Here is a 22,199-nt window from a genome sequence, read left to right on the forward strand (position 1 = left end):
GTTAAAGGAAACCAGACATTTCAAGTTAATGAATTGAGCGCTTTTCTATGTATGGGAAGATGTAAAAGTCTGGGCTCATTGAAATCATTCCCTCGATGTGCACCGCAGCTGTCTAGGGACACTATCTTGCTTTTCTCCATCCTGAGTCCCCTCAGGGTGCACAGTGGGTGGAGGCTGCAGTGGCCAATGGCTTGATGGCCCCAACATCTTTTGTTTACTGATACGACAGGTGACATTTTTCACCCACACCCGCAAAGCCTAATATGTTTACTATCTGGCCCTTTACAGAAAACGTTTGTCCACCCTGGTCTAGCAGCTTCTTTCTAAGTAGAATGACAGGCAGAGAGTGAAGGTGGGAAGTATTTGTCTGAATGCTCTGTGGGAGACTCGGAACTTGTTGACCATCTATCTCACAGCACGACTCCACAAGCAGAGTCAGGAAAACACCTGCCAAGGGAAGGAGGGAAAGCACCAGGGCCAGGAAACAATGCGAGTCACACAGGGGCACAGAGGGAAGGGGAACAGTTTAAAACACAGGAAACATTTAAAAAACCTATGATACTCAGCTGAGCTACCTGAAAGGAAGGAGCAGAAGTGCTGGAGGTGTATCCCAAGCTGTAGGAGGGGAGGGGAGAACGGTCCGTTTCCCCTGGTGCAGAAATGGAGCAAGTTAGCCAGGGCTTGGGGATGGAGGCACACTAGATCCCTGGGGGAAGATCTTAGAGACATCACAGCGTCTTCAGGAATCAGATATGATTCTATAAATCACTCTTGCATCGGTCAGTCATTGGACATGGCTACCCCGGTTGGGGGAGGTATGACCTTGGACGAGGCTGATACAATCGCTGTCTACAATTGTACTGTCAGCTGATACAATCTCCAAAGAAAGCTGTGGGCTGAAGATCTTCTCCCAGCAGTTCCCAGCCGCTGGGGAAGAAGCTTTTTCTTCCTGAAGGAGTATGTGAGGAGAACATCACAGTATCCTCCGGATTTAGGAAATGATTTAAGAGGAGTAGAGCTCTCATTCTCTGGAGCTGATATTATTAAAGTGATGAACACTTACTCTGCCATTCACTCATTTTTATTCCATAATATATATATATGATGTATGATTAAAGATATTTTATATATATTGGACACCTAAAAAAGTACCAGGCACTGGGCCAGGCTCCAGGCTCTGCCCTTCAGGGTCCCATAGTCTGCAGAGCAGAGGGGTAGGGACGGGCAGAAAGACACACACAGCCCAACCGAGAAGTGCTGCAGGGGAAGCAAGCACAGGCCTGGCTCAGCACACAGAGTTGGGGCTCAGGAGATGCAGCCACGGCTTCACAGAGGAGGAGGCCCCTGGTCTAGGCTGGGCGACTCGGGTTTACAGCTTTAGGTGGAACAGAAGTGGGCTTCTTTCTACCCATTCACGCCATGCAGAAAGTTGAGTGATACAGAGCGTGTGGCTCCCTTCTCCCGCGCCTGGTACTGCCAACCTGAGTTCCAACTCTCCGGTTCTTGATTCCAGCGTAAACCAGGGTGTTTACACTCCTTGCCACTAGATGGCAGTATTCGGTCAAGAGGACTGGCTACCGTGGCTTATTGCTGTCAGCCCCAGTTCGGATTTTGGTTGATGCGGGGAAGGGGGTCAAGGGGAGGGGTCCTGGGAATGGCAATAGGGTTTTCCATTTTTTTTACTTTAATTCATAAAATTGTATATGACATATATATCCATGCGCCTAAAGGATTGAAAAATCAAGCAAATACTAGAATATTGGTGTCCATGGTAGACTGGAAATTACTGCCTGATGTTTTCCTAGAAAATTGGCAAAACTAGAATTTTTCCATGAGAATTACTTTTTCTTACTGTGTCCCCCCTACCTCCTGGCCAGATACCCGGTGTACAGATTGGTGATGTTATACTTAAATTATTTTCATGATCTCCAGCTGGGACCACCTTCTATCACTTTTGAGTGTCCCGCCCACGCACCACCCAGTGAGGAGAAAAAATTTTCTAAATGCGGAGGATACTGTGATTTTCTGCTCACATCCTCCTTCAGGGAGAAAAAGCTTCTTCCCCAGCGGCTGGACTTTCTGTGGCAGGTGATATTGGGCACGTCTGGGGCATTCCCTGACAGCAAGACAACACAGGTGTGCCCAGCTGTGCACTTGAAAACCACCACATAAGCCTCATGATCCTAATCTTCCATGATAATGAGTCATTGATAATATCTAAAGCTAAAAAAGGAATGAGAGGGGGACCTTCAAGGTGGTGGAAGAGTAAGACGCAGAGATCACCTTCCTCCCCACAAATACATCTACATGTGGAACAGCTCCTACAGAACACCTACTGAATGTTGGCAGAAGACCTCAGACTTCCCAAAAGGCAAGAAATTCCCCACGTACATGGCCATGTGGCTGACAGGGTCCTGGTGCTCCGGCTGGGTGTCATGACTGAGCCTCTGAGCTGGGAGAGCCAAGTTCAGGACATTGGTCCATTGGAGACCTCCCGGCCCCATGTAGTATCAATCGGCAAGAGCTCTACCAGAGATCTCCATCTCAGTGCTAAGACCCAGCTCCACTCCACAACCAGCAAGCTCCAGTGCTGGACACCCCATGCCAAACAACTAGTAAGACAGGAACACAGCCCCACCCGTTAGCAGAGAGGCTGCCTAAAATCATAATAAGTTCACAGACACCCCAAAACACACTACTGGACATGGTCCTGCCCACCAGAAAGACAAGATCCAGCCTCATCCACCAAAACACAGGCACAAGTCCCCTCCACCAGGAAGCCTACACAAACCACTGAACCAACCTTAGCCACTGGGGGCAGACACCAAAAACAACGGGAACTACGAACCTGCAGCCTGCGTAAAGGAGACCCCAAACACAAAATGAGAAGACAAAGAAATACACAGCAGATGAAGGAACAAGCAAAAACCCACCAGACCAAATAAATACAGAGGAGATAGTCAGTCTACCTGAAAAAGAATTCAGAGTAATGATAGTAAAGATGATCCAAAATCTTGGAATTAGAACGGAGAAAATACAATAAACGTTTAACAAGGACCTAGAAGAACTAAAGAGCAAACAAACAATGATGAACAACACAATAAATGAAATTTAAAATTCTCTAGAAGGAATCAATAGCAGGATAACTGAGACAGAAGAACGGATAAGTGACCAGGAAGATAAAATAGTGGAAATAACTACTGCAGAGCAGAATAAAGAAAAAAGAATGAAAAGAACTGAGGACAGTCTCAGAGACCTCTGGGACAACATTAAACATACCAACATTCTAATTATAGGGGTCCCAGAAGAAGAAGAGAAAAAGAAAGGGACTGAGAAAATATTTGAAGAGACTATAGTTGAAAACTTCCCTAATATGGGAAAGGAAATAGTTAATCAAGTCCACGAAGCACAGAGAGTCCCATACAGGATAAATCCAAGGAGAAACATGCCAAGACACATATGAATCAAACTATCAAAAATTAAAATCAAAGAAAAAATATTAAAAGCAACAAGGGTAAAGCAACAAATAACATACAAGGGAATCCCCATAAGGTTAACAACTGATCTCTCAGTAGAAACTCTGCAAGCCAGAAGGGAGTGGCAGGACATATTTAAAGTGATGAAAGGGAAAAGCCTACAACCAAGATTACTCTCCCCAGCAAGGATCTCATTCAGATTTGATGGAGAAATCAAAAGCTTTACAGACAAGCAAAAGCTAAGAGAATTCAGCACCACCAAACCAGCTTTACAACAAATGCTAAAGGAATTTCTCTAGGAAGGAAACATAAGAGAAGGGGAAGACCTACAATAACAAAGCCAAAACAATTAAGAAAATGGTAATAGGAACATACATATCGATAATTACCTTAAATGTAAATGGATTAAATGCTCCCACCAAAAGACATAGACTGGCTGAATGGATACAAAAACAAGACCTGTACATATGCTGTCTACAGGAGACCCACTTCAGACCTAGGGACACATACAGACTGAAAGCGAGGGAATGGAAAAATATGTTCCATGCAAACAGAAATCAAAAGAAAGCTGGAGTAGCAATTCTCATATCAGACAAAATAGACTTAAAATAAAGACTATTACAAGACACAAAGAAGGACACTACATAACGATCGAGGAATCAATCCAAGAAGAAGATATAACAACTGTAAATATTTATGCACCCAACATAGGAGCACCTCAATACATAAGGCAAATGCTAACAGCCATAAAAGGGGAAATTGACAGTAACACAATCATAATAGGGGACTTTAACACCCCACTTTCACCAGTGGACAGATCATCCAAAATGAAAATAAATAAGGAAACACAAGCTTTAAATGATACATTATACGAGATGGACTTAATTGATATTTATAGGACATTCCATCCAAAAACAACAGAATACACTTTCTTCTCATGTGCTCATGGAACACTCTCCAGGATACATCATATCTTGGGTCACAAATCAAGTCTTGGTAAATTTAAGAAAATTGAAATCGTATGAAGTATCTTTTCTGACCACAATGCTATGAGACTAGATATCAATTACAGGACAAAGTCTATAAAAAATACAAAAAAATGGAGGCTAAACAATATACTAAAAAATAACCAAGTGATCACTGAAGATAACAAAGAGGAAATCAAAAACTACCTAGAGACAATTGACAATGAAAACAAAATGACCCAAAACCTATACAATGCAGCAAAAGCAGTTCTAAGATGGAAGTTTATAGCAATACAAGCCCACCTCAAGAAACAAGAAAAATCTCACATAAACAACAAACTTACACCTAACGCAATTAAAGAAAGAAGAACAAAAAAAACCCCAAAGTTGGCAAAAGGATAGAAATCATAAAGATCAGATGAGAAATAAATGAAAAAGAAATGAAGGAAACGATAGCAAAAATCTATAAAACTAAAATCTGGTCCTTTGAGAAGATAAACAAAATTGATAAACCATTAGCCAGACTCATCAAGAAAAAAAGGGAGAAGACTCAAATCAATAGAATTAGAAATGTAAAAGAAGTAACAACTGACACTGCAGAAATACAAAGTATCATGAGAGATTATTACAAGCAACTATGCCAATAACATGGACAACCTGGAAGAAATGGACAAATTCTTAGAAAAGCACAACCTTCTGAGACTGAACCACAAAGAAATAGAAAATATAAATAGACAAATCACAAGCACTGAAATTGAAACTGTGATTAAAAATCAAACAAACAAAAGCCAAGGACCAGATGGCTTCACAGGCAAATTCTATCAAACATTTAGAGAAGAGCTAACACCTATCCTTCTCAAACTCTTCCAAAATATAGCAGAGGGAGGAACACTCCCAAACTCATTCTACGAGGCCACCATCACCCTGATACCGAAACCACACAACAATGTCACAAAAAAAGAAAACAACAGGCCAATATCACTGATGAACATAGATGCAAAAATCCTCAACAAAATACTAGCAGACAGAATCCAACAGCACATTAAAAGGATCATACACCATGATCAAGTGGGATTTATCCAGGGAATGCAAGGATTCTTCAATACATGCAAATCAATCAATGTGATATACCATATTAAAAAATTGAAGGAGAAAAACCATATGATCATCTCAGCAGATGCAAAAAAAGTTTTTGACAAAATTCAACACCCATTTATGTTAAAAATCCTCCAGAAAGTAGGCATAGAGGGAACTTACCTCAACATAATAAAGACCATATATGGCAAACCCACAGCCAACATCTTTCTCAATGGTGAAAAACTGAAACCATTTCCACTAAGATCAGGAACAAGACAAGGTTGCCCACTCTCACCACTATTATTCAACATAGTTTTGGAAGTTTTAGCCACAACAATCGGAGAAGAAAAAGAAATAAAAGGAATCCAAATAGGGAAAGAAGAAGTAAAGCTGTCATTGTTTGCAGATGACATGATACTATACATAGAGAATCCTAAAGATGCTACCAGAAAACTACTAGAGTTAATCAGTGAATTTGGTGAAGTAGCAGGATACAAAATTAATGCACAGAAATCTCCTGCATTCCTATACACTAATGATGAAAAATCTGAAAGAGAAATTAAGGAAACACTCCCATTTACCACTGCAACAAAAAGAATAAAATACCTAGGAATAAACCTGCCTAAGAGACAAAAAACCTGTATGCAGAAAACTATAAGACACTGATGAAAGAAATTCAAGATGATACAAACAGATGGAGAGATATACCATGTTCTTGGATTGGAAGAATCAACACTGTGAAAATGACTATATACCCAAAGCACTCTACAGATTCAGTGAAAACCCTGTCAAACTGCCAATAGCGTTTTTCTCAGAACTAGAACAAAAAATTGCAAAATTTGTATGGAAACACAAAAGACCTCGAATAGCCAAAACAATCTTTTTTTTTTTTTTTTTTTTTTTTGCGGTATGCAGGCCTCTCACTGTTGTGGCCTCTCCTGTTGAGGAGCACAGGCTCCGGACGCGCAGGCTCAGTGGCCATGGCTCACGGGCCCAGCCGCTCCGCCGCATGTGGGATCTTCCCAGACCGGGGCATGGACCCGTGTCCCCTGCATCGGCAGGCGGACTCTCAACCACTGCGCCACCAGCAAAGCCCAGCCAAAACAATCTTGAGAAAGAAAAACGGAGCTGGAAAAATCAGGCTCCTCGACTTCAGACTGTACTACAGAGCTACAGTAATCAAGACAATATGGTACTGGCACAAAAACAGAAACATAGATCAATGGAACAGGATAGAAAGCCCGAGATAAACCCATGCACATATGGTCACCTTATCTTTGATAAAGGAGGCAAGAATATATAATGGAGAAAAGACAGCCTCTTCAATAAGTGGTGCTGAGAAAGCTGGACAGCTACATGTAAAAGAATGAAATTAGAACACTCCCTAACACCATACACAAAAATAAACTCAAAATGGATTAAAGACCTAAATGTAAGACTGAACACTATAAAACTCTTAGAGGAAAACATAGGCAGAACACTCTATGACATAAATCACAGCAAGATCCTTTTTGACCCACCTCCTAGATAAATGGAAATAAAAACAAAAATAAACAAATGGAACCTAATGAAACTTAAAAACTTTTGCACAGCAAAGGAAACCATAAACAAGACGAAAAGACAACCCTCAGAATGGGATAAAATATGTGCAAATGAAGCAACTGACAAAGGATTAATCTCCAAAATTTATAAGCATCTCATGCAGCTCAATAACAAAAAAACAAACAACCCAATCCAAAAATGGGCAGACCTAAATAGACATTTCTCCAAACAAGATATACAGACTGCCAACAAACACATGAAAGAATGCTCAACATCATTAATCATTCGAGAAATGCAAATCAAAACTACAATGAGATATCATCTCACACCAGTCAGAATGGCCATCATCAAAAAATCTAGAAACAATAAATGCTGGAGAGGGTGTGGAGAAAAGGGGACACTCTTGCAGTGCTAGTGGGAATGTGAATTGGTACAGCCACTATGGAGAACAGTATGGAGGTTCCTTAAAAAACTACAAATAGAACTACCATATGACCCAGCCATCCCGCTACTGGGCACATACCCTGAGAAAACCATAATTCAAAAAGAGTCATGTACCAAAATGTTCATTGCAGCTCTATTTACAATAGCCTGGGCATGGAAGCAACCTAAGTGTCCATCATTGGATGAATGGATAAAGAAGATGTGGCACATATATGCAATGGAATATTACTCAGCCATAAAAAGAAATGAAATTGAGCTATTTGTAATGAGGTGGATAGACCTAGAGTCTGTCATACAGAGTGAAATAAGTCAGAAAGAGAAAGACAAATACCGTATGCTAACACATATATATGGAATTTAAGGGAAAAAAATGTCATGAAGAACCTAGGGATAAGATGGGAATAAAGACACAGACCTACTAGAGAATGGACTTGAGGATATGGGGAGGGGGAAGGGTAAGCTGTGACAAAGCGAGAGAAAGGCATGGACATATATACACTACCAAATGTAAGGTAGATAGCTAGTGGGAAGCAGCCGCATAGCACAGGGAGATCAGCTCAGTGCTTTGTGACCACCTGGAGGGGTGGGATAGGGAGGGTGGGAGGGAGGGAGACACAAGAGGGAAGAGATATGGGAACATATGTATACGTATAGATGATTCACTTTGTTATAGAGCAGAAACTAACACACCATTGTGGAAAATTATACTCCAATAAAGATGTAAAAAAAAAAACAAAACCTAGGGAAGGTTGTAAGATAGAGTGGTACAAACAGTAAGAGAGGCATAGTGACTAGAGTTCAGAGTGAGGAGGAAATACTTCCAGCTAGGAGGAGGGGAAAGGGAAGGGGCAAGGATGACTGTCTTCTCCCTACATCTCCCACCTGTGTGGATGGCGTTAACATCATCATGGTAACCCAAACTGGGGCTTCCAGGAGCATCTTCAACTCCTCCCATTCCCTCTCACCCACCTTTAATGGATCCCCAAATGTTCTCAGTTACAATCACAGAATAGCTCTCTAATTCATACACTCTCACCTCCTCCCAAGTTCAGCTCCTCTCCTCTCCTGCCAGAATTTTTGCAGGAGTTTCCTAACCAATTTCTCCACCTCCAGCTCTCTCTCCATCCAGTCCGTCTTTCACGCTACCTAGAGAGTAATACAAAATCACAAATCTGATTAGCATTCCTCTGTTTAAGAACTTTGGTTGACTTTCCATCACCTAGCATAGCAATATCTAAAATTTTGTCACTAGCATATCAGCTTCCCTACTTTACTGCTGTCACATCTCCTTATGTCCTGTGCCCAGATTTTTTTTTTTTTTTTTTTTTTGCCTGTGTCTCTTGGCCCCTTCCCCCCACTTCACCACTCGGCTCTGTGTTTTGGGGGTTGGAGTCTACAAATAATATTTTCTGAACTCCTTTGCCAGCTGCTTTTCTGTTAGGACGTAGGGTATGGCAATCACCCAACCAGAGGGCAACTGGAAATCAGCAGGAGGAGACACTTCCTTCTGCAGCAGTTACTTGAAGTTTTCGTGGTGGCTGCTGTGACAGCAGGAGTGCAGTGGCTCTAGATTCCAGCAGCCTGGTCAAGGTGGATCCAGAACAGAAGGTACCAGCAACCTCCAACCTTGTAGAACCAGGTGTAGACCCCTGGGTTCCAGCCCGTAGGCATCAGCAGCTTCGAATTCCCTTTTGCTCTTCCAGCTCTTCCATCACCTTGGTAACCAATCTCCCATATTCAATTCCTGCATTTGAAATACCTAGGGTAATATCTGTTCTCCACCCTGGACTCCTGTACTGTTAGTTATGTACTATTTTTCTCTAAATGACTCCTTAAAAAAAACAACCTGACCTTATCCAAGGCAATAATATTCATGAGGTCATAAGTTGATGTATATTTTTCTAATACATGTTCGACTAAGTGCAAAACTATTAATATGTAAATTGTCCATCTATATCCCATCTAAAATCATCTCTTGTACTGATATATATCCCATTTGGGGAAACTATAGGCTAGGGAATACAGTCCAGCCTCCCCATCACCATCTGGTTGTGGCCTCCCTCTCCAGCTCCCATCTCCGGTTCCCCTACACAGACTCTTCCATCCTCCTCTCTATCCTTCCTCCCCAAATGACATGTCTTTCTTCAACAACAGTATATTTTTTTGTTCTCTGTTCATGAAACTATCCTGATTCTTTCCCTGACCAGAAAATCCCTTCTTGGGACTTCTCTGCTGACGTAGTGGTTAAGATGCCGTGCTCCCAATACAGGGGGCCTGGGTTTGATCCCATGAATTATCTGATGTCTGTGGCCTCGGTGGGATCTGAGGCTGGGGAAAGTCTACCCCGGAGGAGGGAACAGAATGATGCATGCAATCACCATGAAGCACCAGGTGAGTGCTTACAGAGCGGCCCAAATTGGATATTCCAGTAAATCCAATACAGGAAGAACAGCAGATACTAGCTTTAAAGAATTAGAATTCAATAAAATATGCTTTGCACGACACCTCTACTGGACAAGGGCTCAGCAACCACTTCAGGACCTTTCATTTCTTCGAGATCAGTCTTCACGCACATGGACTGTCCAGTTATTTGACCTAGAGTAACAGGACATTTCTAAACCAACAGTAACCCAACCATCAATGACTCAAGAGGTCAAGAGCACCTGGACTATGGTCTTGTCAACATTTTCTAGACCCGTGCTCCATGGAGAGTGTAATGTTAAGCTCTGGTTTAGAAGAATTTTTATCAGAATAACCAAGATATACCTTTAAAAATTATAATGTGGAAAAAACAAAAGTCAAAACCATAAGCTTTGGGCTTCCCTGGTGGCGCAGTGGTTGAGAGTCCGCCCGCCGATGCAGGGGACACGGGTTCGTGCCCCGGTCCGGGAAGATCCCACGTGCTGCGGAGTGGCTGGGCCCGTGAGCCATGGCCGCTGAGCCTGCGCGTCCGGAGCCTGTGCTCCGCAACGGGAGAGGCCACAACAGTGAGAGGCCCGCGTACCGCAAAAAAAAAAAAAAGCTCATAAGATTTGTGTTCAGCAGACGGGGTTCAAGCTCCTATTTGGCAACTTCCTATTTGGGTAGCCAGGTAGCCATTACTAACCTCTTCTTACCTTACTTTTCTCTCCTGAAAAATGGGGATAATAATGCTTACCTTAGAGTATTGCTTTGAGAATTCAGGAAGAATTTTCAGAGAAAGCACCTACTTAGTAGCCAATTAATGGAAGCCGCATTTTATCACTCTTAATGTAATAGAATTCATGGAATCAAATAGAGGTGACGATTGGGGATGTCAATCTAGAGGAACAGAACCCCCAGGAGGGCTATATGGAGAGGGACTGTGGAGCTGAGCCTTGAGGGGTGTCAGTGGAGTGACCATTCTGGCTCTAAAGGGCTGATGATTCTCGACTCTAAGGCAGAGAGAATGCAGGGCTGCAGGGTCGGGGTGGCTAGTTGGCCAAGGGTTGCTGGAGAGAGATTTCACTTTGAAGTGCCAGGCTGACTTTGAAGCCAACTGGAAGCCTCCAACCCTCAGAGGGCAAGGGACATAAGGACACAGGGACACAGGACAAGCAAACATGATTAGCTTTTACAGCCAACACAGGAGACTTATGAACCAGCCTTGCAGATAAGTTTTGAGTTCTTCCTTGATTATATCAGCCCTCAAGTTAGTGCCACTCCCTGCCACGTAATCCACAGGATTTTCTGCTCTACCGTGTCACAGGAAAGGAGAACTCACTGGGGGGCCCAAAGGAAATCACAGGAAAGTCTCACTTTACACAATAGGGATATTCTTAAAAGTTATGCTGTAAAGGGAAATTCTGTTGAATACATTTTCCAGTATAGTCTGTGTAAGTGTGATTCCCTTTACAGGGCAAACCACAACCGACAATTCTTGTTTGGCATATTTGTCTTTTTGCCCCACTGTGGCTTCTTCAAGGAGGCAGACCTCTAAAAGGCCAAGGACATTGAGTGGTTTCGAGGCAGATCCCATTTTAGGTACTGGACAGTTTTTATAGGGGGGATTCTTGAAGGAATTTACAATGATTGAAGAGACAGGATAAGCATATGAAAAGCAAGGCTTAAGAATGTCTTTTAAAAGTTTTCGTCAAAAAAAAAAAAAGTTTTCGTCAAAGGATGTACATCCTGAAATTCCAACGAAAAGATTTTTTTAAATATTTATTTATTTATTTGGTTGCACCAGGTCTTAGTTGCAGCAAGTGGGCTCCTTAGTTACAGCTCACAGGCTCCTTAGTTGCAGCATGTGGGCTCCTTAGTTGTGGCACGCGAACTCTTAATTGCAGCATACATGTGGGATCTAGTTCCCTGTCCAGGGATTGAACCCAGGATCCCTGCATTGGGAGCGTGGAGTCTTATCCACTGTGCCACTAGGGAAGTCCCCCCACCGAAAAGATTTGAAACAGCGAATGATAAAAACACAGGACTTGCAGGACTGATGACACGGCCCACGAAGCTGATACAAATCCTTCCCTCAGGACGCATCAAATGTGCAGCTTGAACCATAGCGCCTTTTCCGATGTACAACTGAGGTGTCAGGAAAGAAAGAAAAACCCCCAGATGCCAGGAGCACCGTAGGAATTGTAAGTCAGAGAAGTAAGCAGTGAGCTGAGGCTGGGGCACCTGGAGACATTACCACTGGCCCAGGGAGATGGGAAGGAAGCTAGTCCCCAAGTCAGGAGATAAACATAAAGGTTGGCGCTGGGCTGGAGATACCTCTGGACACCTGGCACAAGCAGACGCAAAGTGCTCTGATCCCCTCTGACTTCACTTTCCTGAAGGACTTGGGTTGACACGGCTTTCACAAGGCAGAGAATGTCAGGACCATTTAATAGATAAGGAAGTGGAGGCCCAGTGAGGTTGAATGATTTGTCCAGGGTCACACGTCTGTTAGCCAGAAGAGCTGGACCCAAACTCAAGTCCTTCCCCTCTTGCAGCCCTGCCTCTAGTGAAGTACATGGCATCTCCCGAAACACCCAGGAAGTGGGGAAACTGACACTGCAGACATCCTGGGATCAGATCCAAGTGCAGAGGTGCCTGGCCTCAAATAAATGGCAGTCATATCCTGGCTACCAAGAGGCTGTCACCCCTCCCACGCCTCCACGTTGCTCATCTGAGTAGGGAAAGTGAGAAGAGGGGATGTCTGGTGGGGCTTGGAGGGGGGCTGGAGTCTGCGAGTGGACAAAAATCAGAAGCTGGGCCCATGAAGTGGGATTCTTTCTTTCTTGAAAGCCACTTGAACTTTGTCATTGCAATTAGGCTTATCTCTTCTTGTGTTTACTTAGCTTGTGGGTGGGAAATGTCATTACCCTTTTTTAATTTTATGGAAAAATACAAGTGGTAAATTTTGAAATGGCCACTAATTTCTGTGACTTCAAGACTCTCTCTCTCTCTCTCTCTCTCTCTCTCACACACACACACACACACACACACACACACACACACCACACACAATCTAGCCAAGAGGAGGCTGTCCCTTTGCCATGGGAGCTGTCACGTCTCCAATGGCTGTGCTAGCCCCTTGACCAGCCTCTGAGCTGGTCATACCAGGCACTGCCTGGACGGAGAGGCAGGAAGGGCAGGGCAGGCAGAAGGGTCTGCAGGGAGTCAGTTCACAGGCACTGCTCTTCCTCGGACACCAGAAAAGGGTCCAGGGTTCCTGAGAGGCCTCTGGGATTGGTGCCATCCTGCCCTATGGAGAACCTTTTATGATGCTCTGTCCCCCTAGCCACCTTAGAGCCCAATGAGCAGTACTGTGGGTTGTGTCATTTGACATCCATGGTCAAGGGGAGAGGGTCTGGATGTGGAATTCATATACCAGGCATCCCTGTACCCGAGGAGAGGTGTTGGGCAGGCAGTGGCTGCCTGAGAGAGCGTGCTGTGTCCAGGGCACTGCTAGTAGATCCTCCCAGATAGAGCACTTGATAGCGGAGAGGGATTGGGGGGTGTCTCGGGTATAACTTGAATTTAGCCCGGGGGTCAACCAGCGCACAGTCATTAGGCAGACACACGTCAGCTATTAGCCAGTGCGTTACCCTACGTAACCCAGATGCCAGCAGGGATTAGACGGTGCTCTGGGATTTGGACAAAATTAGTTTGAATTCCTCTAAAGCCCAACCTAGGATTTAGGGGGATCCCTGGGGAAAATGCACCCCATGGCCACTCGGCTTCCTGGCACAGTTTTCAGTGTGCTGTCTTGGCTGCATTACATCAACCCAGAAATGAAACTCAGCCCATCATTTTCCTCTTGCACATCTATTGATTCATGGGTTATGCTTTACTGAAGCATGGAAGTAGCTGGGGAGAGAACTGAAGAAAGGTGGATGGGGATTCACTTGGCAGTTTCAAATTCAACACCAGCCTTCCTAGAAGCCTGCCTGCCTCCCTGCCACTGGGGATGCCTTAGTGACTCGGTCACCCCACACCCTCTTGCTGGCCCCTCTCCTTTCTGCCTGCTGCACTGTTCTGTCTCCTCCCCCATCATCCAGGAGGGAGAAAGATGCAACTGATGTGTCTCTCTCAGTCTCCTGCCCAGAACAGCCCCATTGCCTCATCAACTCAGCCTCACTGAACACAGACCCCGGGCTCCCTCACCCTCTCTCCCTTATCCTGTCATGTTGTCTCTCTCTCACACACACACACACACACACACACACACACACACACTAATCTCCTGGCTGCCCAGCCCTGCCCAATCTGACTACTCTGTATCTCTCGTTTTTGTTTAATGAGAAACACCGTGGCCTCATTATCTGCTGACCGTTTTTATTTGCTGACTCATCATTAATTGGACATCTACTACGTGCCAGTATTGGGAATACCAAGGAAGAAGTACAGTGGAAAAAAAGGCAGAGAGAAATAATCCCAGTAGGAATGACAATATAGGTACTTGCAAAGTGTTCTCTGAGCCCAGAGGATTCATAGAGGAGGCTACCAGGGGGAGAAGGACAGAAGGGCAGGGGGAGCCCCGTGAAAGCCAACATAGAGGTATGAGCACCCCGACAGGTTCAGGGGGTCCAACAGGTCCTACCTTCTTCCTTCCCCCATCTTGTCCCTGCCCAATTAAATGCATCTCAATCTCCACACACCTGGTGTAAAGGTACCCTTTCACACTTCCAAAAGGAGATTTTTTTTTTTTGGCTGTGTTGGGTCTTCCTTGCTGCACACGGGCTTTCTCTAGTTGCAGCGAGCAGGCTTCTCATTGCAGTGGCTTCCCTTGTATCGGAACACAGGCTCTAGACACGCAGACTTCAGTAGTTGTGGCTCGCAGGCTCAGTAGTTGTGGCTCACGGGCCCTAGAGCGCAGGTTCAGTAGTTGTGGCGCCCGGGTTTAGTTGCTCTGCGGCATATGGGATCTTCCCGGACCAGGGCTCGAACCCGTGTCCCCTGCATTGGCAGGTGGATTCTTAACCACTGCATCACCAGGAAAGTCGCCAAAAGGAGATTGATTTGGACTGTGGAGGAGCCTGTGAGGAATTCCCAGAATACAAAGCAGCTCTAGGGACTGATGACAACTTGGTAAAAATTAACTTAGTGTGATGATAAAAATGAGAAGAGATCACAAGGTAACTAAGGTGAGGTTTTGAGATTAAAGGGATTCTTTGGTATTTTTCTGAGCGTCTAAATCTAGATCCACACGTACACATACACATCTCCACGTATATACGTATACATACATATACACACGCACACACACACACATATATGCGTGTGTAGGTACGTATGCATACACATACGCGCACACACACATTTCATGGGATAGCAGCACCTTAAAGTCTGCAGAGCCATAGGGCTTTGCACCTGATTGGCACTCATCAAGGTTTGCTGAATTGGAGCAAATCACTGCTGTGCACAAACTAGTTTTTTTTAAGCGTTGACCATTGCTCTCAGGAGTTAATGTTTGAACCTGGCCATAAAGGAGTCGACAGCGGCTGACCTATGGCCTACATTTGAAGGGGAAGGAGCCCCCTATAAACCAGCCCACGCTGGCAGCCCTGCCAGCAGAGCTGTTGACTCAGCTCTGAAGGGATCTTCGCCGCCACCATGAACTTCTCCGGCAAGTACCAAATGCAGAGCCAGGAAAACTTCGAGACCTTCATGAAGGCAGTCGGTGAGTGCTGGGCCAAGGCTGGGGGCCATGGCCATGACGGTCTGGTCCTACACGTGGTGGCCCTTTGGGGTCCTGAGGTCTGGATGCGAGGACCGGTCCAAGCTTTACACAGACCAGGGGTCCTGTTCTGTTACTTTCAAAGCACATGCTAGTCCTCCCTGCGCAAGGCTACGCCTTAGGCAAGTGGAAATAGCACTGAGCTAGGGTCTGATCTGGATTGAAGCCACCTCTACTGGTACCTCATTGTGTGACCCTGTTCATTCACTCGTTCATTCATTTATTCATTCTTTTTTTAAAAATATTTATTTAGTTATTTTTGGCTGTGTTGGGTCTTCGTTTCTGTGCGAGGGCTTTCTCCAGTTGCGGCGAGTGGGGGCCACTCTTCATCGCGGTGCGCGGGCCTCTCACTATCGCGGCCTCTCCCGTTGCGGAGCACAGGCTCCAGACGCGCGGGCTCAGTAGTTGTGGCTCACGGGCCTAGTTGCTCCGCGGCATGTGGGATCCTCCCAGACCAGGGCTCGAACCCGTGTCCCCTGCACTGGCAGGCAGATTCTTAACCGCTACGCCACCAGGGAAGCCCCATTTATTCATTCTTCTAACAAACTTTGATTCAAGGCCAACCGCACGCTGAGATGAGTGCTGTGCTGGGCAGATACCACGGAGATGGATAACACTGAGCCACGTTTCCAAGGTCACAATTTAGAGAAAAAGAGAAGAAATAGATGCGATCAAGCATGCTCTAACGTGTCCTGAGGCTGAGCCCTGAACAGGCAGCGTCCTGTTAATGCCTCACCAAAAGACTCTGAGTTGGATACTATTATTTTTCCCACTTTGTAATTGAGGCAATTGAGGCCTTGAAAGGTGAAGTAATCCCAACCGGGGTCACACAGGTAGTAATCCCAAACTGAGCTGGGATTTGAAGCCGGCTCTAGTTGCCGGAGACACATTTAAAATCCCTTCGCCCCACCCCACCGGGTCACTTCCAGGAGGATGTGGTGGTCCTGGGAGGGCATCAAGGGAAGCCTTGGGAGGAGCGAAGGCGAGCCTTGGCTGAGTCTTGGGAGATGGCAGGTGTCCTCTGTGGGGCTGGGGGAGGGGAGTGTCCTCCAGGGGGAGGGAGCAAAGGGGCAGGGGGACAAGGAAGGATGCTGAGAGGAGAGGGTGGGGAAGACAGCAGAGGCAAAGAGAGGAGGAGATTCGGGGAAGCTGAGAGCTAGGACCTTCTCCTGTAGGGCACGTCATAACACCTCTCTGTGTCCTGCATCCCTCGCTTGGGCAACAGGACCCTCCCCACCGCTGTCAATGCACCTGGTTTTCATGAAGCTCAATTCATGTAACAACATAGACATGCTCTGAAATTCGTAAAGCTCTGTCCCCGGGCAAGGGACACCTTGTCCATCTTCCTCAGGAGCCTCGATGGCAGAGGTGGAGGTAAGGATAGGGGGACATAGGTTTGCCAGGCACAGGCCGGGTGTGTGCCTGCTGTTCTGGCATAATTATTCAGAGCTCCCCTTCCACTCTCGGGGGGGACCTGGCTTGGGAGACAAGCTGGATGGTCCCCTGAATGTGGAGGACAAAATCCTTTACACTCAAAAGAGCAAAGTCTGAAGGCTTTAAAGTAGGAGGAACGAAGAGGGAGAGCAAGTAAGAAGCAGGTGCTCAGCCAAGGAAAGCTTCCCCTGGGCAGAGGGGTGTGTTTTTCTTATAAACCAACTGGCAAGATAGCAGGTGCATGAGATCAGGCCAGGTCAGGCCACTGACCTTCCCTTTCGGAGGTCAAAACCCACACTGCTCACAGGACTCCAGAAAGTGCTGGGGCCTCCGGGAAAACATGGCATCTCCCCTCCCCCTCCACATCACGGGGTTTCTCTTGTGACCTTGCAGCTCCCACCTCTGCCCACCTCTGAACTTCCAGTGCTTTCCACCAGGTATGCCTGATGACTTCATCCAGAAGGGGAAGGACATCAAGGGGATATCAGAAGTCGTGCATAACGGGAACCACTTCAAGTTCACCGTCACCACTGGCTCCAAAGTGATCCAGAACGAGTTCAACTTGGGGGAGGAGTGTGAGATAGAATTCCTGACCGGGGAGAAGGTCAAGGTAGGAGGTGCCCCCTCGAGCCACCCTCTGCTTCCAGAACTTTCCCTGGAGCCTGGTCCCAGGCTTCCTCCCTCAACGCTCCCACCTCACAATTCCCACTGCTGATACCCTATCTCTGAACCCACTGCCAGGGTGAGAGGCAGAGAGACAAAGACAGCTCTTAAGGAAGAAGCTCTTAGGGAAGCTCCCAGTTTCCTGCGACCCTCTGGAGGAGCTCTGGCCCAAGGGTCCGAGCTCTCCCATATAGAGGGTATGGGGAACCAGGCCCAGAGCGGGAGTCTTAGACTCAGAATCTCCCAGGCCCAGCAACGGGCAAGTGACAGTCTGTGCAAAACCCCTAACAGAGCCCTGAGGTCATCCGTGAGCCAAAGGAAATGGCTTTGCTGAGCCTAGAGCTGGTGGTCATGGGGACAGACTTCCTGAAGGAGGTGCCTGCGACACCAAAGAACCAAAGCAGGCCTTCAGACCAAGCCTTGTGGGTTGGTCAATGAGCCCCTAGACTTTGCTACCTCGTCTGTGAAATGGGCACAGTCGCCCTTCCCAGAACAAAGGCAGCGGGCAGGGTGGTGTCACCTCTGCTGGGCTGTGGCTAAGGTGTGTGATGAGAGCTGGGTGTGCGATGTGTGAGTGGTGGGCAGGCGGTGGCAGGGAGATCCAGGTAGGGGGGCGCCCTCCACAAAGGGCCTCTGTTCCTCCATCCGAAACCCCACACACCCCAGCACCACCAGTACCACTGAGTGGCCATCTTCACTCCTCTCCCCCAACATCCCCTGACCCCAGACAGCTTTGTACATCTGTCTCCACACAACTGTTGATCTTTTTTTTTACCTCTTCTGATGGCTCTTGATTTCTGCTTCTCTAGATACAACATTACAGGTCAGGAAATGTGTCATAAATTTTAGATGGGAAATTCTCTTATACGGCCCACGGTAAGGGGCAGACTGTCATGGGTTTTACCACAGGCCTTTCACAATTGTCCGTTTTGGAGGCACATTTTAACGTTGGCCAGTGTCTTCTGCTCCATGCTGGGTTTCTGTTACCTCTTCCTGGATGCGTGAAAAGGAGACCGCCAGAGGAAAGATAAAGGTGCTAGAAGGAATAGTATAAAATAATACAAAGCAAAGATATGTGTTCTTCCAACTGGCCAGGATTTTGAATTTTGCTACTCCCTCCCTCCATTGGCTTGGAGGATTGCGACTTGAATCAATTTTATTTGTGTTTGATTTGAGACAGCTTAGGGGTCTTACGCTGACTCCTAGATCACATCCCATAGATGAAAAGTCTGGCAAAAGAAGCCCTGCCATCTTCTTCAGTTCTTACATGCACCCCACTTCCGTTCAGAGCCAGAGAACAGGGTTTGGTTGCTGCAAGCAGAGACCTATGCAGGGTAGCCAACCTCATTAGCGAGAGGTTTACTCCCTCGCAGACCCTTCCTCCCAGGCCGTTCCTTCTGTCCTATGCAGACGGTGGTCCAGCTGGAAGGTGAGAATAAACTGGTGACAACTCTCAAAGGCGTCAAGTCCGTGACTGAATTCAACGGTGACACAGCCATCAGCGTAAGTGGACACTCTGACTCGTGCTTGGGGCCAGGGGTCAATCTCTGCTACCACTTACTGAGCATCCACTGTGCCCAGGAAGCTTTCACACATTATCTCGAATCTTCCCACCAACACTGAATTTTCTTAATGGGGAAACTGAGGCAATCATACCGCCAGGAAATGGCAGAGCTAGGGTTCCTCTGAGCTGGATCTGTCTCACAGGGCAGCAGTCCACGGTGATACACTGCACCACCCTAGGAGAAGCCAGCTCCTATTGTAGACGGGGGAGCTTTGTACATTTCTTACTGGCTTGTGATGGATGCTAGTAAGTCATTTTGTTCTAATAAAACCAGTGCAGTGTGTTAAGGCAGTTTTCCAATAGAGAAGTATGGTGTCTTAAGGAAGGGGCACACTTTTCTAATTCACCAAAAGCCCCCCATGTGCTGGTGGCGGCCCCAGCTGGTGCTTCCCTGCCTCTCCCTGTTCCTTCAGGCTGTCCTTCCACCACCACTTTCCTGGTCAGGGTCGACCACTCCTACCTCCCCCACTTCCTTCCTTCCTCACTGCCATCCCCTGCCTCCTCTCCCCTTCCTCCCCCAACACCCAAATAGGATGGGGTAGGAGAGGAGCCTGGTAGGAGACACAGCGTCGTGCAAAGCCACCAGCACAGGTCACACTTCTTAGACTCTGCTGGGATGTGGACACAAGTCTCGCTCATGGGCTGGAGGACAGAAATCCATTCGTTCCCACCTGTGGTCCTCTGATTCACGGAGCAACCTTCCCATGCACGCAGCACCCACGCTCAAGGAAGGCTTGGTCTGGCAGAAAGTTCGGCTATTTCATTGCTTTTTCTATTTTATGACGTTGCAGTAATTGTCAGCCATAACCCTTCCCTTCTGTGTCACTAACCAATGAACACAGAGGCCTCCATCTGCCTTGCAAGCCCAGGGAACTCAATAAATGCCTTTGCCCTTTGGGCATTTATAAGGAGAATCGTATTCTCGGCAATTTCATGGCAGCTTACGGATCTGACACTCCGGTTTGTGTGTGCCACGTCACCCTTGGCGTCCGGCTGTCGGCCACATCCTCTCCCCCATATGGGGGTGAATAACACAGTGTCTCTCCTGCAGTGATAGTCCCCCCGGCTCTTCCTTGCCCCCAGGTTGTATTTTGGGGAGTAACAGAGGCAGAACGCTGCTCAAGGGGAGAAATCCCTCAACGAGAGAGAGAGGGTCAACCATGAAATTTGTGGTCCCCAGCACATTCACAGCAGAGAGAGGCACCTGCAGGGCAGTGGTAGATAAGCTGTCCTGGACTCAGTCCTGGCCAATGTCTTTGCTGTGTTCCATTGCCCCTATTCCTCTCATCTCCTGTGAGGGAGGCAGGATGGGGGACTTAACAGACAGGTTGAACTGTCCAAGGTCATCCAGCTAATGAGTTGTAGAACTAGGGTTCAAACCTAGATCTTTCCGTTCCATTTCATTGCTGTTGAAAGTAAAGGGCTGCCTTTTCACCCTGATGACATCACCCCACATCATTTCCATAGTCTTGTTCAAGAGAATCAGCAGGAGGGAAGGGCTGGGGGAGAAAGGAGCAACCCTCAAAAACTCAAACACCTACGGATCCAATGAATCTAGTGTTTTTATAGGCTCCACAGCTTTGGGAGGGAAATTATGCACTACCTACTAAGTTCCAGGCTGGATGCCCAGGTGTTTCCCCATACACTTGTCCTCAGTGCTCAACACATGTTTGGTCCATAGTAGGTGCTCAATGAAACTTTGAGAAATTGGATCAGATTGGACTGGTTTGGATGGTCTTGCTATAACAGTCATTGATGTAGGAAGGAATCCAGTAAAAGGCGGGACAACTCTGCACGTGAGGAAGTAAGTGGCCAATGGGATTTTAGAAAAGATTGCCAACCCTTCCTCTGGTCCTATAGAAAACAGAGGAGTCTTTGAATTACTACATATGTTAGCATACTGGGGGCTTAACTATCATTTACAATTCAACATCAGGTGAGCGTTTCATGATGTCTTTTCTGGCTTTCAGACCATGACACTGGGTGACATCGTCTTCAAGAGAATCAGCAAGAAAATTTAGACAAGTCTGCATTTCATATCCTTTCAGTATATACAATTAATGTAATAAAGTGAACTTTGTTTTGAAAAAGTGTGTTTTCCTCTTTTCATTGATGTGGTTATTGAACGCCGATCACCTCTATTTTTGTAAATCTTGATCATCTTCACATTCCATCCTACGGAGTCAGGTCTGATTCTCAGCCTGAAAGCAGACCCCGGACTGCCCACTCAGGTGACCCTGTAAGGGACACATGATGTGGCTGGATCTGTAGAGCAGCCCTGGAATGAGCTGTCCCAGTCAGCCACATGGCAAGGAGCTGGAACTAGAGGGGCTGTGTGCTGGGTCACCCCCATGGGGACAGAGGCAGCAGAAACACTGGGCAGGCAAAGGGATGCTATGCTCACAGCAGCCTCACCCACCAGGGGACATGAACAAAAAGATCGGGCACTGGCCCACCCAGGGACAATTCTCCCTCCTAGAGGATGGCTGAGTAAGAAGCTTCCAGAAGCAGACAGAGGAATCTCAGGTAGAAATTCCCTCCATGCTGCGGGCAGAAGCAGAATATGGGAGAAGAGGGATTTCTCCAAACGGCACCTTGTACCAGGCTCTGGTAGCTGTGATGGGTTGAGTTGCATCTCTCCAAAACTCACATGTCGAAGTCCCAGCCCTCACTACCCAGACTGTGACCTTATTCAGACATAGTCATTGCAGATGTAATCAGTTAAGCTAAAATGAGCTCATACTGGAGTAGGGTGGGTCCCTAATCCAATATGGCTGGTGTCCTTATAAAAAGGAGAAATTTTTGAACACATACACCCACAGGGAGTCTGCCATGTGGAGACGAGT

General features: G+C 46.5%; 1 protein-coding gene across 1 annotated transcript; it reads left to right on the forward strand.

Moving 5' to 3' along the window:
• The first annotated feature begins 15,563 nt into the window (after positions 1-15,563).
• FABP1 (fatty acid binding protein 1) lies at positions 15,564-21,437 on the forward strand. The gene is made up of 4 exons (XM_065891115.1): positions 15,564-15,635; positions 17,564-17,736; positions 19,200-19,292; positions 21,324-21,437. The coding sequence occupies exons 1-4, from the start codon at positions 15,569-15,571 to the stop codon at positions 21,372-21,374; spliced, it is 384 nt and encodes a 127-aa protein (XP_065747187.1). The 5' UTR covers positions 15,564-15,568; the 3' UTR covers positions 21,375-21,437.
• Positions 21,438-22,199: the final 762 nt, after the last annotated feature.

The sequence above is a fragment of the Phocoena phocoena genome, chromosome 14, assembly GCF_963924675.1.
Source record: "Phocoena phocoena chromosome 14, mPhoPho1.1, whole genome shotgun sequence".
Classification (NCBI taxonomy): Eukaryota; Metazoa; Chordata; class Mammalia; order Artiodactyla; family Phocoenidae; genus Phocoena; species Phocoena phocoena.